This window comes from Podarcis erhardii, assembly GCF_964252035.2.
Source record: "Podarcis erhardii genome assembly, chromosome: 4".
Lineage (NCBI taxonomy): Eukaryota > Metazoa > Chordata > Lepidosauria > Squamata > Lacertidae > Podarcis > Podarcis erhardii.
The window spans coordinates 39,726,237-39,752,090 of record NC_138508.1 but is presented as its reverse complement, the minus strand read 5'-3'; the positions used below and the strand labels follow the sequence as shown (position 1 = coordinate 39,752,090).

At 41.0% G+C, this 25,854-nt stretch overlaps 2 protein-coding genes across 10 annotated transcripts in view; one reads left to right on the top strand and one right to left on the bottom strand.

Moving 5' to 3' along the window:
- Positions 1-8,035: 8,035 nt before the first annotated feature.
- LOC309340435 (uncharacterized protein) overlaps positions 8,036-25,854 on the bottom strand; it is a 31,054-nt gene continuing 13,235 nt past the window's right edge. For both annotated transcript variants that reach the window (XM_081859203.1, XM_081859204.1), the window contains 5 exons: positions 25,255-25,454; positions 11,898-12,233; positions 11,243-11,560; positions 9,643-9,794; positions 8,036-8,703 (listed from right to left, as the gene is read on the bottom strand). In XM_081859203.1, coding sequence (XP_081715329.1) covers positions 8,599-8,703; positions 9,643-9,794; positions 11,243-11,560; positions 11,898-12,233; positions 25,255-25,454 — 1,111 coding nt within the window. In that variant the 3' untranslated portion in view covers positions 8,036-8,598. The remainder of the gene's footprint in view (positions 8,704-9,642; positions 9,795-11,242; positions 11,561-11,897; positions 12,234-25,254; positions 25,455-25,854) is intronic.
- Positions 13,896-20,082, top strand: LOC309340863 (uncharacterized protein). 8 transcript variants are annotated; one of them, XM_081859957.1, is made up of 6 exons: positions 13,896-14,927; positions 15,292-15,380; positions 16,554-16,600; positions 17,347-17,381; positions 18,129-18,173; positions 18,700-20,082. In XM_081859957.1, the coding sequence occupies exons 2-6, from the start codon at positions 15,355-15,357 to the stop codon at positions 18,898-18,900; spliced, it is 354 nt and encodes a 117-aa protein (XP_081716083.1). In that variant the 5' UTR covers positions 13,896-14,927; positions 15,292-15,354; the 3' UTR covers positions 18,901-20,082. The 8 variants fall into 8 exon arrangements, 7 of the variants coding, with proteins under 7 accessions (XP_081716083.1, XP_081716082.1, XP_081716080.1 ...); XM_081859956.1 differs by having other exon boundaries at positions 16,551-16,600; XM_081859954.1 differs by lacking the exon at positions 15,292-15,380 and having other exon boundaries at positions 16,551-16,600.

The following is a 25,854-nucleotide window of genomic DNA, read 5'->3' as shown; positions in this document are numbered from 1 at the left end:
TGTCCTCCCTCCCTAATGGTTGGGGGGTGGGCAGTGAACTCTGAGAGACAGAAGTCTAAAGCATGCTCTTAGAGCTAAACAGAGATTATAGAGCAGTAACTGAGAGCACAAATTGGCCATTACCTTATTAGCGTCTGTTTTGAAAAATGATGCTTCTGCTAGATGTGTGACTATGGTGGGGAGCATATAGTTAAAGAAAGGAAAGGATATTTGTATAAAATGTTTGTGGGATTATCAGGGGCCCTAACTAATGATGCCCTTTACTAGGGAAATGCTTTAAATAAAAATCCGAGGTCTTTACTACTGTTCCTGTTCTATTTTATGACTGTGCTTTAAACAAATCCCAAAGTCCTGAGACCATAAAATTTTCTAAAGTAAGAAATGACCTATGGGTTGTAGTCAAGTAAGTTTTACTCAGGAGTAGCCTATTGAAATTACTGTAATGGCTCTAACTTTGGCACGTTCATTCATTTCAGTGGATCTGCTAAGAGTAAAACATGTTTGAATACCACCCTATATATTCTACAGAGCCGGAGTATTAAATATTGTTTCTTAATATTGTAAATGCAAGGCAGTTGGTACACAGAGGCATAGCTGGCACACATAGAAGGAGTAAGAGAAACTACAAGCAATGAGGAGATGTCCCTACTACGCCAAGAAGAAATGTATACTCAATGCTGTGCCCATGTTTTCCTCTGCCTCCATCACCGCAGGCATTTGGACCTTAGAGGTTTGCCCAGAAGTGGGGGTGGCCTTTATGTACCCCATCCCCGGTGTTGATACTATTGAGCTAGGTGGACCAATTGTCCAACTTGGGATAAGGAAGCTTCCTGTGCTCCTCAGTTCCCTGCATCTTGATTGGCTGATGCTTGGAGCTCTAGTCTAGTATTATGAAGGAGAAAATCTCCATAGCAGCTTTCATCGGGGGAAGGCATTAACTCAGTGGTACATACAGACATACAGACATATATACATCCATCCATCCATACCATTTAAACCATGATGGCCTACATCATGGGAAAAAAATACAACAGTTCAATACATTAACTACAACATAGTAAAAGTAGTCATAAACAATAAACAAAACATTAAAAAATACACAGTCAAACAACAATTTCCACATAAATCACAACAAGATCTAAAATAAAACACCAGCAACAGCTTCAGCTGTTCAGGAGCCTCAGCTACTGGTAGAGCTTCTGTGTTGCATGCGGAACACCTCAGCTTTCAAATCCTGTCATCTCCAGGTAGATAGGCCAATGATCTGACTCAATTTAAGGCAGCTTTCTATGTTTCTGCATTCTTGTCTTAACAGATACCCTTTAGGACCTGACTGGAGTTGGTTACTCATTCCCAATTTGTTCGTCCCGCCTTTTGTACAATGCTGAATGAGCATCCCCAATAAGGAACTACATTTTAGATTCTGTTTTGAATATTCATGGGAAAAAAGGAACTGAAAATTTGTCACTAGGATTGCCATAAGTCATGACATGTCCTGGTTTTGGGGTGTAAAAATGGGGAAATCACAATTTTGCGGGCATCAGGAATTTTACTTTTTAAAATATGGCAACCCAACTTCTAACCGACCTCAGCCTCCTCCTCTCATGTGTGCAGCCAGTGAGTGAGCAAGGCGGTCTGGAAGAATGGTCTGGGTTGCATTCTTTCATAATAGCTCTTTGAGTCATAATAGCTCTTTGAGTCATCCAGCTGCCACTTCCTAAGGAACACAAATTTGATTGCTGCTCTTAGAGCTCCTAGATGACTGGTTTATTGAGCTTTCTTCCTGATTTCCTTGCACGAAGTTTACATACAGGATATATATAGTTGCCATATCTTGAAGAACAAAAAGAGGACAGCCTGAGACGCTAACAGACCAATGGGAGAAAGAGAAGAAGAAGAAGAAGAAGAAGAAGAAGAAGAAGAAGAAGAAGAAGAGGAGGAGGAGGAGGAGGAGGAGGAGGAGTTTGGATTTGATATCCCACTTTATCACTACCCGAAGGAGTCTCAAAGCGGCTAACATTCTCGTTTCCCTTCCTCCCCCACAACAAACACTCTGTGAGGTGAGTGGGGCTGAGAGACTTCAAAGAAGTGTGACTAGCCCGAGGTCACCCAGCAGCTGCATGTGGAGGAGTGGAGTCGCGAACCCGGTTCCCCGGATTGTGAGTCTATCGCTCTTAACCACTTCACCACACTGGCTCTCATGCAGGCCTCTTTTGCTGGCTCAGGCTGGCAGCAGCCATGGCATGCAGAGCAGCCTGCACCCAAGCTGCCCACACCTGAGCCAACCCCCCCCCCCAATAAATACCCCCAAACCCCTGGACATTTCCTATGGCAAGGACAAAATTTGGTGTCCTCCACTTAAATATTTATTATTTACACAAAAATTCCTTTTTTATTTATTATAATTTTGTGTGCCCTCGGCTTGGTGCCCCTTGCAGTGAAATCATCCTATGATACCCTAAATCGGGCGCTGATCCCATTTTCATTTCTGAGTTGTTCACAAGATATTTCTCTCATCCATTCATTCCACACTTTTCACAGTTTGGAAATAGGTTTTGCAAGAGAAATTGACCCCTGGCTCAAACCAAACTCAGCCATTTTCTGGTTCGACTCAGGTGCAAAAATGTATTGCCCAGCCTTGGTCTCTTCCCTTGTTTATTTCTTTGTTATTGTTATGTTAATGTCAAAAATTAAGAAAAACGTAAAAAAATAAAATGCAAAAAATTATTCCAGCTATTATCATAGTATTATTTTTGCTTTTGAATCTCTCAACTGCTCATTTTTTGGGCTCTTGTGTATAGCAAATCTCAAGAGATGCCAAATGAGGAATAGCATGCTATCATGTTTAACAAAGAAAGAAAAAGAAAGACATTTCTGGGATCTCACTTCCCCAATAAATCTGTTCAGCTTTGAAAGGCTTGGGTTGAGAAGTTGACAAATTAAAAAGATTCTGTAAAGACTGTAGCTCAGTTGGTAGAGCATGAGACTCTTAATCTTTGGGCAAAGATTTGGGCAAAATAGTCTTGCATTGAAGGTGGTTGGATTAGATGATTCTTGTGGTCCCTTCCAACTCTTTAATTCTATAACTGAACTCTCTCCTCTACCACCAGGTGCCCTTTGGGAAGGGTCCTGATTACTTTTTATATGTTAATTACTACTTCTTTTGTTTTTTAAAAATACATCTTACTGTAACATGTAAGTTGCCTTGAATCCCCCCCCCAATAAATTATTATAATAATATGGCCTCTTCTTTAACAGTTTCAAATTACTGTTATTGTTATCAGCAGCCATAATTACGTCATCAAAATGATGGTGTCTTCTCTTTAACAGCTCCAGAGGAATATATATATATTCTTTCTTTCTTTCTTTCTTTCTTTCTTTCTTTCTTTCTTTCTTTCTTTCTAAATTACTGGATGAATTTGCACTACCCCGTTTTGAAAATAAACAAAAATTAAGCACATCTGTTTCCTTAAGCAATGAAATGAATCTATAATTTTTGTTCCAGTGTTAAGGAAAAAGCTTAGCAGTCAAACCAGTCAGCTTTTTAAGCGTTCCTGCTGAATTTGTACAAGAGCCATCTTCTTTATTGTCACAGATTCATGAAACTGATATAAAGGGGAAAGCAGGTTTTTGAAAAGGATACTCTTGTATAGAGCATTGTTTTCAGCCTGCCTGTTTAACAATGAAAAAGTCAAGAGGTAACAGACTATTTTAAGAGGTATTCAATTCATAGATCTTAAAGGGGCACCCAGTTCTGAGATCAGATAAGGCCTCGGACGAAATTGGCAGAAACAGCAGTAAACAAAACACAATTGCACTGAATTAGTTCTCATTAAACAGATAGTGCCACTCTAGTGACTTTGGAAGAGTAACGGCATTGTCTGAAGGCCTTAATAGGCGATATAATATACTGGTCTTCTAGCACCAACTTTGTTCAATTTCTTTTAAAACATTTTAGGCTCTTACATAGATTATTGAAACTGCTGTGTCCTGAAGAAACAGACAATATCCTTAACCCAAATATGTTTTCGTGTGCAGGCTGTTTCTTTGGCCCTCTTGAGGTCCTGTCTTCCAAGCCATTGTAACCATGTGAAGGTCAAGAGTGGGTCTACACTTATTTCCCTTTCCATTCCATCATGGTATAACAGCTCAACCCCATCCTGGTGTTCACACATAGGCAGCCGCGTACCATGAGCTCCCAGCACCCGGGGTGGGCATGCGTGCTGGGGGGAGCATGTGTGTGTGCCAGGGAATGGGTCACAAAGGGTGGAGGGTGGAGGATCTCACCCCAGCCCCCCAGCCCTCACCGCTGACACCGCCAGAGCGACCCCCACACAAGAAGAGCCACACTGTGTTGCCTGCCCACCCACACAGGAGGAGCCTGGCCACTCAACACAGTACTTGGCAGGCATGAATGAGGCACACCCACAGCAGTGCCCCCAGCATGGCCTGACACGGTGCTCCTCTCTGTTGGTTCCGCTGACTCTGGGAGAGGTATGTAACAAAGGAAATCCCCTGTGTTGCAAAAACAGACAATATTAAGCAATACAGTCATACCTCGGGTTGAAGTTGCTTCAGGTTGAGCGCTTTCGGGTTGCGCTCCGCAGTGACCCGGAAGTAACGGAACATGTTACTTCCAGGTTTCGCCGCTCGCACATGCGCAGACGGTCAAAATGATGTCATGCACGGAAGGAGCGAATCGCGAATGGATGCGGGTTGCGGTCGCTTCAGGATGCGAACAGGGTTCTGGAATGGATCCTGTTCATATCCAGAGGTACCACTGTATTGTATTTTTTTTTTTAAAAAAATGACTTTTATTAATTTTCCAATAAAAAACATCCAATTAATATATCCAATCATAATCCAATTAAAATAAAAAACTAAAATAAAGAAGACCAAATTATAATCCAAATTATAATTATTAATTTTTCAGAGCTCCCCATAATCTGGACCTCTGAAGCATATCTCCACATCTTAGTTCTGCCTCTCCTAAGCAAGATTGTTATTTAAGCAATGACAGGCAACACGAGGCTAATAATGTTCTTGTGTATATAATTTTTATTAATTTTCAACTTTTAACAATTATATAATACCATAACATAACAACCGTTATATCATTTGCTCTGCCAAGCTTTCGACTTCCCTCCATCCTTTTTCTGGTTTCCTTTTGTTACATTTTATTTTGCACATTTATAACATCTCCATCCTATATTTAACGTTACTTGGCTGAAATAGAATGTTGATTCTTCTCATGAAGTGAGCCCTATCTCAGTCCTGCTGGTGTCTTTATATGTGTAGAGTGAGTCTCTAAGTATAATATAAATTTAGTCCATTCGTTCTGGAATGCTTGCTCACTCTGGTTCCAGATGTGTCCGGTCAGCTTTGCCATTTCTGCATACTCCATTACTTTCGCCTGCCATTCTTCTATTGTTGGTAGCTCCTGCTGTTTCCATTTTTGGGCTCGTAAAATTCATGCTGCCGTTGTAGCATACATAAACTGTTTTTGATCTATTTTTGGTATTTCCACTCCAATCATTCCTAATATAAATGCTTCAGGTCTCTTTGGAAAGGTGTATCTGAACAATTTATATATATATATATTAAATCTTTTTTTATTTCTGTATCTGATTTTAGACAGACTCTTGCACAGGGGGCTCATACCCATCAGCTCGCTCTACCTTGGCACCAGTTTCATCACCTGATGGCTTTCCAGCACCACAATTTTTTAAACTCATTATATATTTTGAAGCTAATAATGTTCTAACAAAATATATATAACCTGTATTATTTCACAATTCTTAAACAGAGAATATATGATGGAGATACAAATAAATCAATATTGTATGAACAAAATACAGAAGGTAATCAATCAATATCACAGAGGCAAACAAGCCTTTCAATAGTCCCAATCCTGTAATCATGCGATAATAGAAACTCCAAGCGTAGCAATTCTTGAACAGAGAATATGTAATAGATTTGCAGAAAATAAAAGTCTATCACTATTGCATGAACAAATTTAGACAATATAGTCCATCGGTAACCTCTCTATTGGTTCCACTGACACTGGGAGAGGAACACTGCACCAGGGGCGCCTGCATTGCACCCCCTCAAAAATATGCACCCTGGACCACTGCTTCACTGCCCCCCCCCCTACACTGTGCCCTTGCGCATTGGCAGATATGTCTGTAGAAAGGACTCTGCATTGTATATGCTTCAGCAAGCACACAAAGTATAGCACCTTACAGGCAGATGACTTATGCCTCTGGAGAAGGTGGTGGTGCATGAATATTGCTGCATGAATTTTCACTGACAAAACCACACCACCGCCACCTTCTCCAGAGGCATAAGGCATGCTCAATTCACACACATTTATAAGTATGGCGGGGAATGTAAATAGTGGAGGAGGGAGGAAGACCAAAAATGCAAGTGGTGAAGTCTGTGGTGTTTCTCTAAGAAGCTCAGAAGTGACTTCAGCTTGCATTGCCGTTGGTCGCAGAAGCACCACCAGATGGCATCAGACACTCTTCCCATCCAACGATGAGTCATTTAGCTGAAAATGACAACTAAACTCAAGCCCAAGAAAATACAACCCTCTTCTTGGTATTATTTGTGTAGAATGGAATATGATGGGACTGCATAATAAAATATTATATAGCCAATGACTTCAGTTAAATAGGAGCCACAGTTTTATGCATTGGGTCTGACAAAAAAGAACATTGCAAGAATTGGGAGTTTGAGGTCCCCTCACAAGACTATCCTGTGAAAAGGTATGTTGAATGATGACACCACTTTTCCCCAATGGCATTTTTCCTTTTCTTTTATGAATGAGCTGTTGCCCCCACCTGGAGATATTAAGGTAAAGGTAAAGGGACCCCTGACCATTAGGGAGCCGGTGTTTGTCCGCAGACAGCTTCCGGGTCATGTGGCCGGCATGACTAAGCCGCTTCTGGCGAACCAGAGCAGTGCACGGAAACGCCGTTTACCTTCCCGCTGGAGTGGTACCTATTTATCTACTTGCACTTTGACGTGCTTTTGAACTGCTAGGTTGGCAGGAGCAGGGACCGAGCAACGGGAGCTCACCCCGTCATGGGGAAGCTTAGGCTAATAATGATTTTGTCTCCTTTTCCTTTTATGATTAACTCTCACTCCCCTGGCTTACTGGGACATTGCTAACACCATTAAAACTACGGATTCTAAAAGTTTTTAGAAAGTTGCTTTGAGACTTTTTCTCATATAAACCACCGACAAATAAATTAAATAAAACAGCAACCATTATAACAATCTCATTCGGAGGCCACCCTCTGAGACACCTTTATGAGAACTGTGATTCCTCATGTTGTTTAATTATAACAGCCAGTTGAAATTCCTACATCACAGGGGGTTGGACTAGATGACCCTACATCTCTTCCAACTCTACAATTCTACAATATTCCACAACTGGCTGCTACCACCAAGAGCATCTTCTTCCCGGTAGTCACCTGCCTCATTTCACTTGCCAGAAGCATCTGAAGAAGCACCTCTGAAGAGGATGTCAAGACTCAGGTAGGTATACATAGGAGAAAGTGGCTGGTCTCAAATGGTTTAGAGCTTTTAAGGTCAACTCCAGCTTAGAACCACCCTTTGGTGTATTTTTTAAAGCATCCTAACATCTTTCCAAAAGGCAAACCAGAAGCGTTCTACCAGGTTTAGATACAAGAAAATAGGGAGCAGCCCTGGTCACTAGTAAAGGTGGGAGTGAATGAGAGTCATCTATTTTTTTTTTATTTTTTTTTTGGATTTGGATTTGATATCCCGCTTTATCACTACCCGAAGGAGTCTCAAAGCGGCTCACATTCTCCTTTCCCTTCCTCCCCCACAACAAACACTCTGTGAGGTGAATGGGGCTGAGAGACTTCAGAGAAGTGTGACTGGCCCAAGGTCACCCAGCAGCTGCATGTGGAGGAGCGGGGAATCGAACCCGGTTCCCCAGATTACGAGTCAACCGCTCTTAACCACTACACCAATAGTGTAGTATTGTGTAGTATTGTAGTATTATGATTCACCAATATAACATATACACCCAAGCTTTCTCAATATTTAGTGAGCTGTTTTATCGTGACTGCCTCACATATATACTCACGATGTAAAAAGGTTCAACGAGTTTCCTTTTTCCCTTAACGATCTTGAAGTATTTTAATATGTGTTTTCCATACATGTCACCTCCCTTAACCCAGCAACAGAATCAGAACTTTATCTTCAAGCCAGTCATGTCTGTCTCACTTTTATCAGATGGACTGAGTCATTTTTCATTTGAATTTCCACTGCATTTTTAAGTGTCACAACAGCAAACTGGCCCTCGGAGTTCACAGTTTCAGAATTCCAGTGCATGCATAAAATATGTAGCAAATAAATATGTTCTGTTTTTATTATTCTAGTCTATATAAACAGATTTTTCAAATAAATAATCATAATATTGGGCAACGTAGCTTAATTCCTGAAGATCCTACTGAAGATTTTATATGAACGTAATATAGAATCCAGCATGCAATTCTCTGTTCACACAGAAACATTCTGAGTTCACATTCTAAAAAGTCTGGTGTTGTTTGTCCAAAATATATTTCATCTGTTCAGAGGGCTTTCTTCAGGAAATGGTTCCACTACAACTTGTTCCTGAGTATAGGAATAGCTTGTACCCGTCGTGCATCCAGGACATACAGAAAGAACCTATCAACAGAGACAGATTTTACTTCAAAGATGGTGAACTAGATGGGCAGTTCAAGAACGCTGACTTTTGCATGTAAATGTGTTCTCTTCAGAAACTGCAGCAGGGAAATATCTTCTCACATTGACCATATATATTGGCTTCAAACCATTGGCAAGTATGATGACTTCTAAAGATGCAAAGGAGTTTAGTTTTTGCAGCAGGGCCATCCCTAATGTTACGCAGAGGACCTCAGAGAGCAGGTGCTGGTAAGAACTGGTGGCCTGCTTCAATGGTCCCCTTTACTGGAGTTGCATGTACTACATGGTCTACCCATCATCCCCTAAGCTAGTCTGCTGTTCCATCACCAGTTCTGAAATCAGATTCAACTGCTAGTCCAGTAGACTTCTGTACACAGAATGGAGAAAGGGCACCTTCTAGTATTGCAGCTTAGGCTGGAAAGTTTATGAACCATTCCTGCTGTAAAGCTTGTACCAATTTTTCTCTTCCTTCTCTGTCACTTCTACAGAATGTTGAAGCATTACAAACATTGTGAGGTGCCAAGTTACTAGTGAACTTTATGATGGTTGTCACCTAAGGATGCTCTGTAGGACAGCAAAATCAATTGCCTCAATATCTAGAACATAAAAGAGGCTGGATGGTAAACTTTTGCTACTTAAGAAGGCATTAAGAAGTTTGGAGGTTTTTTAAACAAAACAAACAAAAAACAAAATGCATCAATATTTTAGAATTCAAATTCAACTTTTGAATCTTGTTTTTGAAATTCAGTTTTCTAGAAGCCTGAAATCTTAAGTCTTGTGGATATTTTTTTAAAAAAACTTTTTTGTACAACTTTGTCAAATTCTTTCTTTCTTTCTTTCTTTCTTTCTTTCTTTCTTTCTTTCTTTCTGAATCAATCAATCAATCAATCAATCAATCAATCAATCAATCAATATATTTACCATGCATAGAAGGTCTTGCTTCTCATTGGCTGGGTGTAGCCTCCTCCAGCGGTACCAGATAAAAAAGAGCAATAGACCAAGGGAAAAGATGGCCACCAAAATGCAAATTGCAATAGTGGCAGAAGTTCCTGGCAGCAGATCTTCATTTTGAACTGCAAAAATAAATAAATAAGAATTGCTACTGAAACAGCACCAGAAAAAGTAGTGGAAAATGGCTTTATGTCTATACATAATAAGCTCAGCTTATATACCAATAGGGAGGAATTTCAATTCACTTAGTAGTTTAAAAACAATACATGAACCCAAACACAGCCATCCTTCAAAAATTACACTTATCTGAATTTTGCAATGTCGTTCTCCAGCCAAGTAGCATGTGCAAAGGTACATATGTTGGGGAAATGTGTGCATAAAAATGCATATATAAGTGAAAATAGCATACTAAAACACATTATTTTAGGGAAACCTGCCTTGTAAAATGTGTATATCATGCAAATGTGCATACAGATATGTGAGACATTAGCACTAAAATGCTGTTGAAATGTCACGAGGAATTAAAAACTGATGTAGAAAAATGTATCTCAGACTGGGAAAATGAGAAACTGGGAGAAACTGAAACTGATAGATTTGTCCCTCCATTTCTTTAACTGATCCCCAAGATCTACACTGTGTGTCATGAAAGGTGTGCATTTTGGCAGCACTATAACATCTGTGCTGTAGGCAGGTGTGGATGCTGGTCATACAAGTTGTTGTTGTTGTTGTTGTTGTTGTTGTTGTTGTTGTTACCACTGGCATATGCACAGTATCTGAGGAAGTGCCATGGCATAAGTACCATCTTGTTTCCTAACATGTCATTTCTTTATAAACATACAGTGGTACTTCAGGTTAAGTACTTAATTCTTTCTGGAGGTCTGTTCTTAACCTGAAACTGTTCTTAACCTGAAGCACTATTTCTGGGTTAGCAGAGTCTGTAACCTGAAGCGTATGTAACCTGAAGCGTATGTAACCCGAGGTATCACTGTATGTATTTTATCATGGAAAGATTCATCACATTATATAAACAACACAGCCAGAACCACAGTCAACAGCCAAGGACATAATTTTATTTTCACTCCCCATCTTCTGTCTGGATTTTAACACATGTAAGATAATGATTTGTGAAGCTGCCTTTCTTTCAACCGACCAGAAAACAATGTCTCATTTTTAGCTATTCCAAAAGTGTAGTATGGTCTTCAAAATCTCTTTCGTATATCCCACCTCCAAAAACATCCATGTTTTGTTCAGATTGTGGCATTGGTGCATTTAGAAGATGCATATTCTACAGAGTGCTAAAAAATATTGGGAGTGCCAAGTAAAAGTAATGTTATAGAACTACTGATTTGGCCAAAAGCAGGACCCTCCACTCATGGGGAAACCTGTGCCCAACAATGCGGATCACGAGCCACAAAATTTCAAGCACCCTGAAGAAAAGTGGCTAAAAGACTAGAGGTGATGGGCACACCCTGCAATCAAGTTGTCTTCTTTTTTAATGTTCTATGCAATCAGCTTTTTTAAAAAAAAGAGTAAATAAATTAAACCCAGAACCATCTAAATTCAAACTCACCATGTATAATCCCAGGTATAATCCCAGGTAAAGTCACCTCTTGTTCAGTGTTTAAAGATGGATGATGAACAACACAGCTTATTGTGTTGTCCCAGACATCTTTGAGGAAGACATAAGAAAAATTGCTGACAACAGTCACTGTCTGGTTTAGGTGCTGGGTGACATACTGCTTTGGCTCCACCAGAAGAGGTTTGGTGACCTTCCAGGTGATCTCTGGAGCTGGTCTCCCTGTTGCTGAGCAGCTTATCTCCACCACTTCTTCTTCAAAATTGCCTGGATCCAATACACTCCTCACCATCACTTGGGGTTGTGTTAGAGCTTTAAAACAAAAGAAGCTAGTTAAAATGTCTTTGTAACTGCTAATTAAAAACTAAGAAGCCTGAGAAAGCAGGTACATCTTCCACTTGGTGCTGAAATGGCAAGAGGTCTTGGTGTACTCATAAGTACAAGGCACCACCAAGGGAAGGCTGTATCTGTCATTGCCATTGGATGTAAGAAAGAGAGAGCCCCCTCTGCTGATCTGAGAGCATGGGAAGGGTTGATGTAGGAAACATTGCCCTTTCAAGTACAAATGTTCTTGCTCAAAAGGAATGACATGGTATTGTTGGCCTTCCAGTAAGATCGGAGGCTTCCTCTAAGATCATACGACTCTTACCATAGACCTTGAGACATGTCCTGCCTGTGATGGGTCCTATGGGAAATACATTGAAGATGCACTTGTAACAGCCTTCATCCTTGAGTGTAACAGCATGGAAGGTGATAGCAGAAACCATCAGTCCACTTTGGGACAGGTGGACATTTCTTTTGAATTTACTCAGTATTGTAGTGCCACCAGCCTCACTGTAAGTAGCCATGTTGGTCTCTTGTTCCCCCTGCTCCTGCTGCCAGGTGATCTGAACAACGTCATGCTTTTTGGCCAGACGACATTGCAAAGTGACATTTTCTCCTGCTGTGATGTTCCGAAACCGCTCGTGAATCACCTGTGTTGCACCTACAAAAGAAGCCAAGACTGCTTAAATTCTTGGGAGCTCAACAAATGCTTAGAACATAAGAAAAATTCTGCAAGGTCCATCTGTTCTCACAACATCCTGTTCTCACAATGGCCAACCAGACGCCTACTGTATTTTCATAAATAGGGATGGTCAAATTTGGCAATCTCAGATTCTCATTTCTCCTATCTTAAGCTCAGCTCTTCAAATTTCCACCACTGTTTTTTTATAGTCCTCAAGAATAGCATCTACATTTCCGTGCAAAGTTCACATAATGTACCTGTTTGCATGCAGATTTTGCCTAATACACAATTTTTTGCAAAATAATTTCCCCAAATCCATTTTTATATTTTCTTTTCACTAATATATTACCTTAAAATACCTCCTGGAGTAATGGACAGCTGCCGTATAGCAGCAAAACCACAAGTTTTCACTTGGAGTCCTGACCAAAAAATGTAAAAGGGGATGGTAGCATCAGACCTAGTGGGACCAACAGTTGCCCTGCCACCCCAGGCACTGACATCCCAGGGCCTGAATTAAACTAGCTTGCCATGGTGCAGTACTCACCAGATAGCACCATCATGCAGAATACGAAGGTGAGCCGAAACACAGAGTACATCTTGCCTCTGTAGTCCACTGTCAAGTGATCAGTTCTGCACTGTGTATTCAGAAATATAGCTACTTCTGCTTTGGATACTCCCGGGGGAACTTGCTTTCATAACAGCTACACTTTGATGGTAATTGAACACACACACACACACACACACACACACACACACACACACCCCGGCCCATTTTAACTATAAACAAATTAAATTAATCGGTCTTATCTTTTTCCATTTCAAAAGAGTCTCTGATATTTTCATATCTCAGGGCTTTGGATAGTGAGAAGAGAAACATTTCCATATTAAAGCTAAAGGAAGCTTTGCATTCCTGAATATTATTGTCCCTGTTTTGAATGTGGGACACATTCTAGCCAGGCAAAAGCACTCAAAAAGGGCATGGCCTAGAGAGAAAGTCTTAAGTACCAAATAGAGAGGCCTGGAGTGCCATAATCGGCCTTTGGGTCTGAGATTCCTCACACTTAAGACAGTAAATAAAACCACTGAGCACACTACAACTCTTTGACCCATGACAACACTTATTTCTCTAAATCTTCTTTCCCCCCAAATTTTGTGCTCTCAGGCAAAGGCCGCCACATGTGCCTATATAAACCTATTTCTTTCACCTCTTCTCCAATAGGCAGCAGGGCAGTGCTGCTTACCTGACTTCCCCACTGTCTGTAACCAAGAAGGAGAGACGGAGGGGTGAAATGGTAAAGGAGTCAAATTTCTAGTCTGTTTATCTTTCCAAAAGAGCACAAGGCAGCAAACAACAAAGTAGTAGAAACAGGATAATTAAAAATTGAAAACCTATTTAAAACCTTCAAAAAGAATAAAGGACATCTAAAAATCATTTTTTAAAATACCAACTAAAATCTTTTAATGCTATCCTCGGGCAATGCATTGGCTCAAGACTTTAGCCCAAGGATAGCCAGGTGATGCTCTCTCAATGTTCTTGGACTCCAGCACCCAGCATGGCCAATGGTCGGGGTGATGGGAACTGTAGTTCAGCAGCATCTGGAGGGCACCGTGTTGGCTACCCCTGCTTGGCCCCTTTCACCATGAGTGCTCACATATTTAATTGTGGGGACAGATGCCCAGCCAATTAGCCTTGCACTTTCTTAGCCTTTATACGCCCAAGTTAGTGTGAGATTCTACCAGGGAAGGGCCATATCTCAGGTAGAGCACCTGCTTTGTATGCAGAAGGTCTCAGGTTCAACTCCAACATTTCCAGGTAGGGCTGGAAGAAAACCTTGCCTGAAGAGCAGCTTCCAGTGTAGACAGTACTGAGCTATATAGACTAATGTTCTGACTCTGTATAAGGGAGCTTCCTACGTTCCTACAACAGCATAAGCTCCTCGTAGGCCAGACACCAAAAGACTAGTAAGACCAAATACTGTTTATTGCACTGAATTTAATCATGTTTTACCCTGAGCTTCTATGGACTCCAATGCTCAGCTGGTTCTACAGACCCAAGATGTCTCATACATAGCAGACAAGGTCAATGGTAGGGTTGCCATATTTCAAGGGGTAAAAATCCGGACACAAAAAGTTGTTGAGCTTTTTTAGAGCCAAGCCAGAGCCAGAATCTGAACCAGAGCTGACCTTGCACACACCCCAAAAAATTAAAAACCAAAAATCCTGAACATTTGCTTTAAAATGTAAAATTCTCTCCAGGTGGGCATGTAGGACCCCAAAAAGAAGACATGTCCTGGAATTCCTAAACATATGGCAACCCTGTCAGTAGTGTTACATCCATGACACAGCATTCTAAAGAAGAAACATTTTACTAATCACTTTGGCTGCATAATTCATCATACTTCAAAACCACATGTTGTCAGTTTACGATATGTGCTATAAAAGGAAAACACCCAGAAACCACTAGATAGCAAAAAGTTTACCGTACACACAGTTCTTTATCCCCAAGAAACCAACTTCTTCTTATTTATTTCCTTAAAACACAGTTTTTGTAAGATGATTGTTTAAACCTTCTTCCAGGATTTATTTCTATTTTTGTGCTTGGGGACACTAGATGAAAAATGAGGAGGTGGACATCTGGCTGCTTTGCAAACGAAAGAGGAACAACATTGTGTGGTACGTTTTATGAGCAAACTTCTCTTATGCTATTTTATCACGTGGGCAAAATGTTTAGTCGGAGATAAGGTGATGCACATTGAAAGTCAGATGATGAATCATGATGAACCCCCAAAAAGAATCCCAGCCATATCACCTGGGTCTTTCCTCTCTCGTTACTAGAAAGCCACAATTAGCCTGTTCTGACATATCACTTTGAAGAAGTGACATCATTTATCTCTTTGGCAGCTACACACCTACCTGTGATGTAAAAGGGGAATTTCTTTGCTGTGTCATTTTACTCTATTGATTTTTGTTATGGAAACCATGTGAAAGAACGTTTATACCTTCTGATGGGATTTCACTCTTCTAACGTTATTGGCAGAGCAATTACTATAACACACTCAAAAAAGGAAGGAAGGGGAAGTTGAAAACTCTCACAGAAGAGATGGGGAATAAAGGAACCAAAGAAAGGTATGTCTAGTGTTACTTCAAGTGGGAGGGGAGTCAGGTTATCCCAGCTCCAGATTTAACCTTGGACTTTCCCAGTTCAAGCAGATAATGGACCAAACTTCTTCAATGGTTTAATAAAAGCTGTACTTATAAAATGATGTCGGGAGACAAGGCTTCTTGTATACTTGGCATCCTATGTCTGCATGCTTTTAAATCTATAATATATAGCTATAGATATGTAGATATAGTTTTAATTCTATTAATGTTTAAATGTTTTTTTAATTATTCTTTTTCTATGTTTTAACTGTTCTTATTTTATCTGTAAGCTGCCTTGAGTCCCTGCCAGGGAAAAAGGCTGGGTTAAATAATGCTTGAGGATCTCAAACCTAGATGTACAGAAGAGGGATCCTAAACCTGAAGGATTGTGATGTTCTACCATCTTAAGGCTGGACTTCCTTGGGATGAGGCTGAGGTGTTGGGGATAAGCCCTCCATCCACTAGATGATGCCGTCCAATTTGGCTTTCATGAACTCTATGCATTTTTCTATTAATTCGTTATTTCTATTAATTCATTATCATAAGGTAGCTTCCTATGTTAAGTTGTGGGCTCTCCTCATTATACTGAAACTTTCCCCGTTTCCCTATTAGCAGGACCATTTCATATCCAGATGGGGTGTGGGCATTATTTCATATAAAAATGGACACCAATGCAAAGAGAGAAAGACAATTCCAATGTCTTGTGTTTGCTACTGTGCGCGAATCACTTCACACACCCATTCATGTAAGAGTTTCTGTATGTAAGATCAGTTTATTTCTCTTTGACATGCCTCTGCCTTAGTAAGACACCCAGATGAAACAAGGAGTTGGAGAAATGGGTGCTAAGGGAAATAGGAAGCTGCCTTGTACTGATCCGGACCATCTAGCTCAGAATTGCCTACAATGAATAGCAGCGGCCTTCCAAGAGTTTTAGGCAGAGTACTCTCCCAGCCCTTATTGGAGATGTTTGGGATTGAACCTGAAACCTTCTGCTTGCAAAGCAGATGCTCTACCACTCAGCTATTGCCCTGATCTGGGAGAGGTCTTCCCATCTCAGGTAGGGAACAGATATTCAGAATGGGAAAGCATTTACAGTACTTGTACACTGTGGCTGAACTCCATTCTCAAACAGCTTCTCTGGTTTTTATGTTGCAGCAGAAAGCCTTTGCCCTGCCTGAGGAGAAAGAAATGCTTTCACATCAGAAGTGAGTGAGTAGTTACGTCTTTAAGCCTATTGCAGAGCCTGGCTAGGGGGGCTTCTGGAGCATCGCTAGTTTGGGGCGGCATTCAATCGCACACTGGCAAAGGCAGGTTGTGCAATTAAATTTGGTTTGGAGGTCTTGCACAACAAACCCATTTCCCCCCAAAGACTGGCCTTTCCCCACATGATGGGAAATTGCACAGGAAAGTGTGGGTCACAACTCGCTTGACGCAACGAAGGAAACCAGAATGAAATATTGATAAACAGGCTGTGTAGAAGTGACCTCCGTCTCCAGAAAATGACAGCACTGCAGCAGAACTTCGGGCTTTTCAGATCTACCAGAACCCCAAGATCTACAAACTAGAGCCTACCATAACTGATCAAATTAAAGGACAGGGTGCCTCTGAGCAAAGGGCTTTGGGGTTTTTTCAGTATTAGAAATGAGGTGATCTTTCACAAAAAAGCCCACTCCTAGTTACCATAAGCTTTTCTTATTTCTGCTGCCTAATTTAGGTGGGGAAAGGTAATTTTGTTGTTGCTATTGAAAATCAGGAAGCCTTGCCCACTGGATCCTGATCTACCTTCTGCACACTCCTGCAGTAGGGATTTGATCAAGTGAATAGTTTGAAGATGCTTGATGTTTCCATGCAGCTGAGCAGAGCAGGATCTATGAAATTTGTAGTTTCTCATGCCTACCTCAATGTCGTTGTTATTTTTACACTCAAATCTTATTTCTGCTTCTTCTTCCAGTACAAGCTGAGGATGTTTCATCAGTTCATGATGAGGTACTGAAAGATTTTTTCTGTCCTCTTCAAGATTGTGTTTATTATTTATATTTATATCCTGTTTTTCCTCTGAGGAGCTCAAAGTGGCAATAGTTATTTCCCTTCCCATTTTACGTTCCTAGTAAGCAAACCCCTCTTCACAGGAAACCTGAGTATTGTAGCTTTGTAAAGGGAACGGGGTCTCCTAGCAACTCTCATTACCCTTAATGAACTACAGGATGCCTTGGGGGAAGCCATGATTGTTTAAAGTGGAGCAATGCTGCTTTAAACATAGCACAGGTCAAGGCCGTATTGTATTTATTAATTGGTAAAAGCTGCCTCTTTTGCTGTTTACTCTAGAAGGCAAGATATAAATGCATGAGTTAAATAATTAAAAATCATATTTTTAAAAAGACAACAAATTCTTTAGGTTTACAAAATGTTGCTTCAATATCTTTTCAGTCATATATGAAAACTGGCAGATTGTAATACCTAAGGTCAAGCTGATAAATGAAAAAGAGGCCCTGCTAGAGCATAATTGTGTTACACTAACAAGGGATTATTTATTTACTTGCGTTCTGAACTCTCTTGTCCCATTTGGTTCCTATTCTGGTATCATGCTCTGAGGCAAAGGAGTGTAAAGAGAAGTTTGGGTTTTGCATAAGGATGAGTCATAAATTCTGTGTGAACTTGATGGCCTCATACGAACTGGGAAAATTTACAATGTTTGGCAGAGGTAACCACTGAGAGAATTTTTTGTTGTTATAGGAATGGCTGAGTTATTCTGGGAGACTCATATCTCATTATGCTCAGGTGAATGCCAAGCACAAACCAACAAAATATATTTGTGACTGAGCCCTGCTGAAATCCATGATACTGAAGTGTGGAGTTAAATACTGACAGGGACTCCAGATGTTACAGGACTCCAACTCCAGCCAGTCACCCCTGGCTACTGGTCATGTATACAGTTGCTGGGAGTCCAATAATACCTCAAAAAAGAGTGGCTAAATGAAGTTGGGAGTAAATAATTAATGGCACCCCTCCCATCAAACAATTTTGTGACTGGGGTAGGGGAGTAAACTCTTCAAGGGAGGGCGAAGCCAAATTATTTTGCATTAAAAACAAACAAACATGACTAAGTGTGGAAACCTGAAAAACTGAAGTTAAGATAGATAAAATGATAAACTGGGGGGGGGGGACCAAAATTGACAGATTATCCAGTTTCTAGCTGCACTACCAATGATTGGTAACAGTATTAGGCAGAATAATTTCATTTACAGACTCCACACACAATTGAAAGCTGCATTTTTTTTGTTAAAGTTGATTTCTTTCTTCCCAGGAGAACACTGATGACAAAGTCTCTGCAGAGCCCTCTGAAATATGCTACGCTACCCTTGACCATATTATTAGAGGAAATGACATTAAAGGACACAAAACAAGCACTACCACCATCTATGAAGATGTCATCATTATTCCGAAAAGAGTGAGCTCTTCCAGCTTCCAGTACAACAGTGACTATGATGATGTTGTGAAAGATTAGTTCTCCTCTTTGGGATAAGAAAACATTACATTTCGTAGCATAATGACGAAAATTTCATTGTCATAAATATTTCCCACTACATCAGCTATAGTGCCTCAAGTTATTTTGGGTGGTGGTGACACATGCATTGCATAAGCACCTGCGCTCAGAGATCTGCACTGGTTGCCAATTTGCTACTGGGCCAAGTTCAAGGTGTTGCTATTAGTATATAAAGCCCTTAACAATTTCAGTTTACCTATGAGATTTCCTCCCCTCATATATGACCACTCAACTGCAGTGGAACTGACATGGCTGCAGGTGTCAAATGATACTTGTTCTGCATTTGTAAGAACTCGATCTTTTCATGTGGCAGCACCTCCACTTTGGAACTCCCTGTCTGTTGATATCAGAAAGGATCCCTTCATTGTACTCCTTTTTGCACCTGCTAAGAGCATTTTTGTCCAGACCAGCCTACCCAGATGTTTAGAAAGCTGGGGTGGGTTTTAATCAAATTTTGGTCTATTGTTATTTTAACTTTTCCAGTATCTTAAATGATTGTTGTTAGTTTTTTGTGATAAATTTACTGTTTACTGTGTTAGTGATAATTTTATTTTAGCAATTTATTTATCACTAATTATTATTGTAGTTAGTGATAATTAGGTTTTTTAAAAATAATAATAAAGTGGTATATAAATTTTACAAAATAGATAACAATAAACATCCCTCTCATCCAAGCACTGCTGTTGTAGTCATTAGAACCTTAAGACCTTCATAGTGCAGTACAGTGGTACCTCGGTTTAAGAACAGCCCTGTTCGTGAACTATTTGGTTTACAAACTCCGCAAAACCAGAAGTAGTGTTCTGGTTAGCAAACTTTACCTTGGTCTACGAATGGAAGCCGAATGGTGGAAGGGCACCGGTGGTGGGAGGCCCCATTAGGGAAAGTGTGCCTCGGTTTAAGAACGGCTTTGGTTTAAGAACGGATGTCCGGAATGGATTAAGTTCATAAACTGAGGTACCACTGTATAATGACATCCACACAGATCCAGAGGCATCAGAGAAAGGTTCATAGGGAATAGGGAGAGAATCTAAATCAATGCCTTCAAAAGATATATACCATATTTTTCGCCCTATAGGACGCACTTTTCCCCCTCCAAAAATGAAGGGGAAATGTATGTGCGTCCTATGGGGTGAATGCAGGCTTTCGCTGAAGCCTGGAGAGCGAGAGGGGTCGGTGCGCACCGACCCCTCTCGCTCTCCAGGCTTCAGGAAGCTCTCGGCAAGCCTTGGGAACTCTGCAGGAGTTCCCGTCGGACTCCCAAGGCTTGCGGATAGCAGCCTGCATCCCGAAGCCTGGGGCACGCTGCACAGCGCACCCCGGGCTTCATGCAGATATCGGGCAGCCCCACAAGCTTGGGGGACAGCGGGGAGGCGGAGCACCGCCATCCCACTGTTCCCCGACCTGGTTTGGATTTCCCGACCTGGTTTGGGGGGGAAATAAAGGATTCCCCCCCCTTTATTCCCCCCCCAAAAAAACTAGGTGCGCCCTATGGGGCGAAAAATACGGTATATATATTGGGTTAGGATTTTTTCTGCTCTTTTGATTGTAAATTGTTTTACCTGGTTTTCTTGTTGCATTTTTATATTGTTATCTGGCAGTTATGGTGAATGTAGGTCATCATCAACAACAGCAGCAGCAGCAGCAGCAGCAATAAAGCTCAAGGTGATGAGCGGAAAGGAAAGAAAGCTTTGGTCAGCATGGCTGGTGTCCACTGCCATGGTCTGTCAGTCAAAGGCTGGATCTGATCACATCCCAGATCCCAAATGGAACTGGGCTGATTTAGGTCAGTCTGGGATTTGGTTGGCTTCAGTGGACACAGCAGAGTTTTAATGCATGGGAGAGAAGTAGCGAAGTTTTATTTTATTTGACATATTTATCTGCTGCTTAATTACCTAAGTATCTAGTAGTGTACACCAAAATTATTAAAATTTATACATTGGATGAAAGCAATCAAAAGTAATCATAAAAGCAGAAAGCTCCCTGAAAAATGCCTGCAGAAAAAGAAAGGTATTTGTCAGGCTCCTGAAGTTGAATGGTGAGGGCCCCTGCTTAATCTTAACTGGGAGGAAGTTCCACAGAATCATGGAAACCTATCTGAGAGTTTGCTTGCCCATGAGGGTCTGTCTCCTGGGCTTCTCCTAATTTGGGGTACTTCCTCATCTGAAATAAACTTTGAAGAAATAAAAAAAAAGGTGTTTTCTCTCTTTAAATGTCACAGTGTGGTGACTGATGATTGTGATGGGCCTTGAGCTGTCACTGTAAACCACCCTGGAAATTATTCACATTGAACAATGAGCTACAAATCTATTGAATAAAGAAACTAACACCTACTGATTCCTCTCCTGGGATCCCTTCATAAGAATTCCTTGTTGGTTTTCTTTAATACTGTGATTTGTTAATTATGAACATATCCCTGTTAAGGTGGCTCTAGTCATTCTCAGAAGGGTAGTTTCAGAAAGGAATACTGGGGAAACTCCTGTTGCCTATGATCCATCTTGTCCCTCATGATATTTAACACATACATGAAATTTCTGGGTGAGGTCATTGGAGGTTTGAAGTTCATTGGGTTGGCTCCAACACAGCCATCCCACTTGCGCAATGAAGGTTCATTCTGCTCTCTATCCCTACAGTTCCTTGTACACCCTCATAATCTGCTCCAGAGGGAGCAGATTGGGGGGAGGCAGGAAAGGAGAGGAAGGGTAAGCCATGTTCCATGAGTAGAACACCAAACACACTATGTTGGATGCAACCCAGGACCATCTCCTTCTCTTTCCATCTAAATCCAAGGGAGCTGTTCAAGTTCTGAATCAAACTCCAGCTATGCATGACATTAAATATGGCTTTGCATTGAAAATGTAGGGGTTTCTTTTTAAAAAATGCAAATAGCATAATTATCGCCATAAAGCAGGTAGAGAAGAGTGATTTAACTCCTTAGCCACCTGTTGCAGTTCTGAGGAAAAAACCCTCCACTTAAGCAAACATTTGTATTGGTAGGAAATCCCCCATTGGAGCTAATGGGGCTTTTCCTACCAAAGCATTACTGACACCAGAAGAGGGGTTTTCCTCAGGAGGAAAGAGTTAAATCCTTCCCCACATGAAAGCTCTGATACCATTAATTATCAACACCACTGATATAATTTGCATTTTGAAAAAGCCAGCACAGTAAATACAAACATGTATTTAGTGTCATGTGAAGTCCTCAGTGTCTGATCTTATGGATATGAATGAACAAACTGAAGCTTTATCTAAGAGAGTTGGAGGTGCTTCTGGTCAGTAATAAGGCAGATCAGAGAAGAGGGGCTCAGCCTATCTTGAATAGGGTTGCACTTCCTCTGAAGACTCAGGTTTGTAGTTTGGGCACACTCCTGGATTCAGCCCTGAAACTAGCTACCCAGGTATCAGAAGTTGCCTGGAGTCAGTGGCAAAGCTGTATGCTCTGGCACCGGGGGCGGAGAGCAGGCACGGGAATGGCTGGTGCATATCCCGGGGGTGTGATGCGCATCCTGGGGGCATGGCACACCACCCTGTGGGGAGGGGCGCATAGCATGGTGGCATAGCACGTCGCCCGTGAGGAGCGTGACATGCGTCCTGGGGGCATGGTACGTCACCTGTGGGGGCGTGGTACCCGGTGCAGTGGGGGGTGCATGGTGCATGTCTGGAGGGCGGTCGCAATGGTAACCCCCTCCCTGATGGTGCCAGGGATGGTGCACTCCCCCCACCCCACCCCTGTTCCTCCTCCAGTGCCTGGAGTGATTTTATACAGGTATCTGCCACTGCTTCTGTTCCTCAAAATGTCAGATCTGGATTCAGTGAGACCTGCCTTAGTTACATCTCTGGGCTTGCCATTCAAGAGTGTTCAGGAACTCCAGCTGTATCAGAATATTACACTCAGACTATTGACCAAGGCCAGTGATAGGAAGCATATACCTCTCATGTCATGTTGTAGCAGCTTCAGTGACCACCAACCTGTTTATAGGCACAATTCAAAGTGCTGATTATGATCTATCAAAATTAAGATATCTGACTAACTATTCCCTGATATGAGTTTCCTTGCATCTTAATATCTTAAAGATATTATACATTTCAACTTCTCAAGCATGTTTGGTGGGAATTTGAGTGGACCTTCTCAGCGTCAGCTCCCAGGGTTTGCAACTTCTTGTCATTAGATGCAACGGAGGAGAATTCAGATTTCAGAAAACAAAACTATCCTTGTAGGGCCAATATGGTTTGCTTTGTCCATTCACTAAACACACAGATTCTCACTCCAGGGTTTTGAAACAAGCATACTGTACTGATGGCACATTTCATCCACCATAAGAGGAAAATGAAGCAACCGACATAAAAAAAAAATTGGTTAATTAAAAAAATAGAACTTTGTTGCTTAACATTTAAGGCATTTTAGCACAATCATTTTATTATACAACAACTGAGCTTTTGTTTCTATTTGTGTCCCTCTAGATGTCCCTTTCATTGCACACTCGTGATGATTTATGCCTCTGATGCTATTGGATCACACATGATCCTGCTTACCATACTATTTATGCCTGCACATGTTTTGGGGTGGTCATACTACTTCATTGTCAACCAGAGTTTATCCTGTAACTTTTCATACCACACAAATGTTTGGGGGTTTTTGTCCAGATTTTGTCACATTATAGACCCCTCCAGGCAGCAGTAATGTGGATGCAAGAATAACAGAGCAACTAACAAATCAGAATATATCCACCACTAAAACACTCTTATAGTGTCATAACATACCCACCATAAAACATGAGTCTGGACATCTTAATATGCACAGTTCAGCAGTCTGCTGAGAAACTTGGAAAGACTTTTATATCTGAGAAACCAAAATGGCTTTCAGAATGATCCCTTACTAACTTTGGGTTCATGATACTAAGGAGCAGCTCAAGCTTGAATGAAGCTTTATGTGTCTATGTTCTGGAACTCTCCTTTCATCAAGCTTCAAACAACCAGATTTGGTTGTGGTCAGATAGTCCAACAAACTCATATGTTCTTCTAAACAGGCATCTGTAACATTGCCAGGGGCCACCATCTTATCCACTTGACTGATGCAGTCATATTCTCCTGAAGTTCTTGATTTCAGTAAAATTACTGAGGACATGCTGGAAATGATCCATAGTTCATTGAACAAGATGTCCTTGTTTCTATATATGATGCTTCCTCTGATGACATTTTGGAGCTCCACCGCTTACTATTCACACTTCCTCGTACTATTCACCAGTCTGTATTTCTTTAGAAACAATAATATTATTACTTTTGAGAAGAAGAAAGAATACAATTGCTAAAACTAATAACTGATTGGCACATCTCCCCTAATTTATCTTCTCTAATTTACACCCATCCACAAATATACAAACATATAATCAACTGTTATATATGTGCCATACATACATACAAACACACACACACACACACAACACAACACAACACAACACAACACAACACAACACAACACAACACAACACATACACACACAGCCTATTTCTGGATCATAAAGTTATTATCTATGCAATATTTGATCAGACATAAAGGCCACATCCACACTGTACATTTAAAGCACTATTATACCACTTAAACAGCCATGCCTTCCCTCAAAAGAATCTTAGGGGCTGCACTTGTTTGAGCAGGTTAAGCAAGTGGTTATTAACTCCACTATGTAAAACCAATGACAATACAGTCGTACCTTGGAAGTCAAATGGAACCCGTTCCGGAAGTCCGTTCGACTTCCAAAATGTTCGGAAACCAAAGTGCAGCTTCCTGCAGCCAATCGTAAGCCGTGGAAGCCCCATTGGGCATTCGGCTTCCAAAAATAGTTTGCAAACCAGAACAGTCACTTCCGGGTTTGCGGTGTTCAGGAGCCAAAACGTTCGAGAACTAAGCTATTCGAAAACCAAGGTGTGACTGTACTGTTGTTTTATACTCTGGGAATTATACAACAGTAAGGGAATCAGAATATTCACAGAATCTGCATATAAGGTTGCATAGAGCAAAGTTGTTCCATTGGCACAAGAATGCATGCCAGCACAACAGGTCTTCCTTTCCCTGCATCCCCACCTTCAAATTTTCTCCAAAAGCTTGGAAGACACCCCAGAATAGATTAGGGTTGGAGGAGGCACATAAGGAAAGGGAGTCCCATTGTGCAGGTGTAAGTTATTGTGCTAATCAGATAACTTCCCAGGGTATATGCTACGGGAGTGAAATATTACAGAGAGGTTCATTCACTAAATACCCTTTCTAGAAAATTCACACTTTTAAAAATAAAGAGTACAGTTCTTCATTGCATGAGGTACTTACGCGTTACTGAAAGGGAAGTTGGATCAAGCGTCATGTTTGTGCAATCAGGTATATTCAGCCCATCCATTTCTTCCTTGTCATAAATATTTTGCCTTAAAATATTCATCACAAACCCTTCACTCATTCTAGACTTCATAAACTCTTCAGTCTCAGGCGGCACTGTGAACCATAAAAGGTAGGATGCTGAGTTGTTTTCTTTACTGTAAGAAGGAAAGAAACATTGTGGGGATGAGAAGTCATTGGGTTATACAGCTATTCTTCCCCCTACTTTTTATACACTTCATGAGGTAATGTGATAAATGCACATTTGGGAGCAAAAAACAAAGAAAGACTGGGGTGTTCTCCTCTGCATCAAAGGAATGTAAGCTGGCAGAATAAGAAGAAGAATGAAGAAGAAGAAGAAGAAGAAGAAGAAGAAGAAGAAGAAGAAGAAGAAGAAGAAGAAGAATTTAAACCCTGCCCATCTGGCTGGGTGTTCCCAGCCACTCTGGGCAACTCCCAACAGAATATTAAAAACGTGATAAAACATCAAACATTAAAAGCTTCACTGAACAGGGTTCCTTCAGGTGTCTTTTAAAAGTCTGGTAGTTGTTTATTTCC

Bases quoted from the DNA above. Each gene is read 5' to 3' on its own strand.
- LOC309340863 (XM_081859953.1), top strand. From the start codon at position 16,067: ATGCAAAGAGAGAAAGACAATTCCAATGTCTTGTGTTTGCTACTGTGC. The intron at 16,141-16,550 runs GTAAGAGTTTCT...TTTATGTTGCAG, and splicing joins CACTTCACACACCCATTCAT to CAGAAAGCCTTTGCCCTGCC. The intron at 16,601-17,346 runs GTGAGTGAGTAG...TTCTTCTTCCAG, and splicing joins GAAATGCTTTCACATCAGAA to TACAAGCTGAGGATGTTTCA.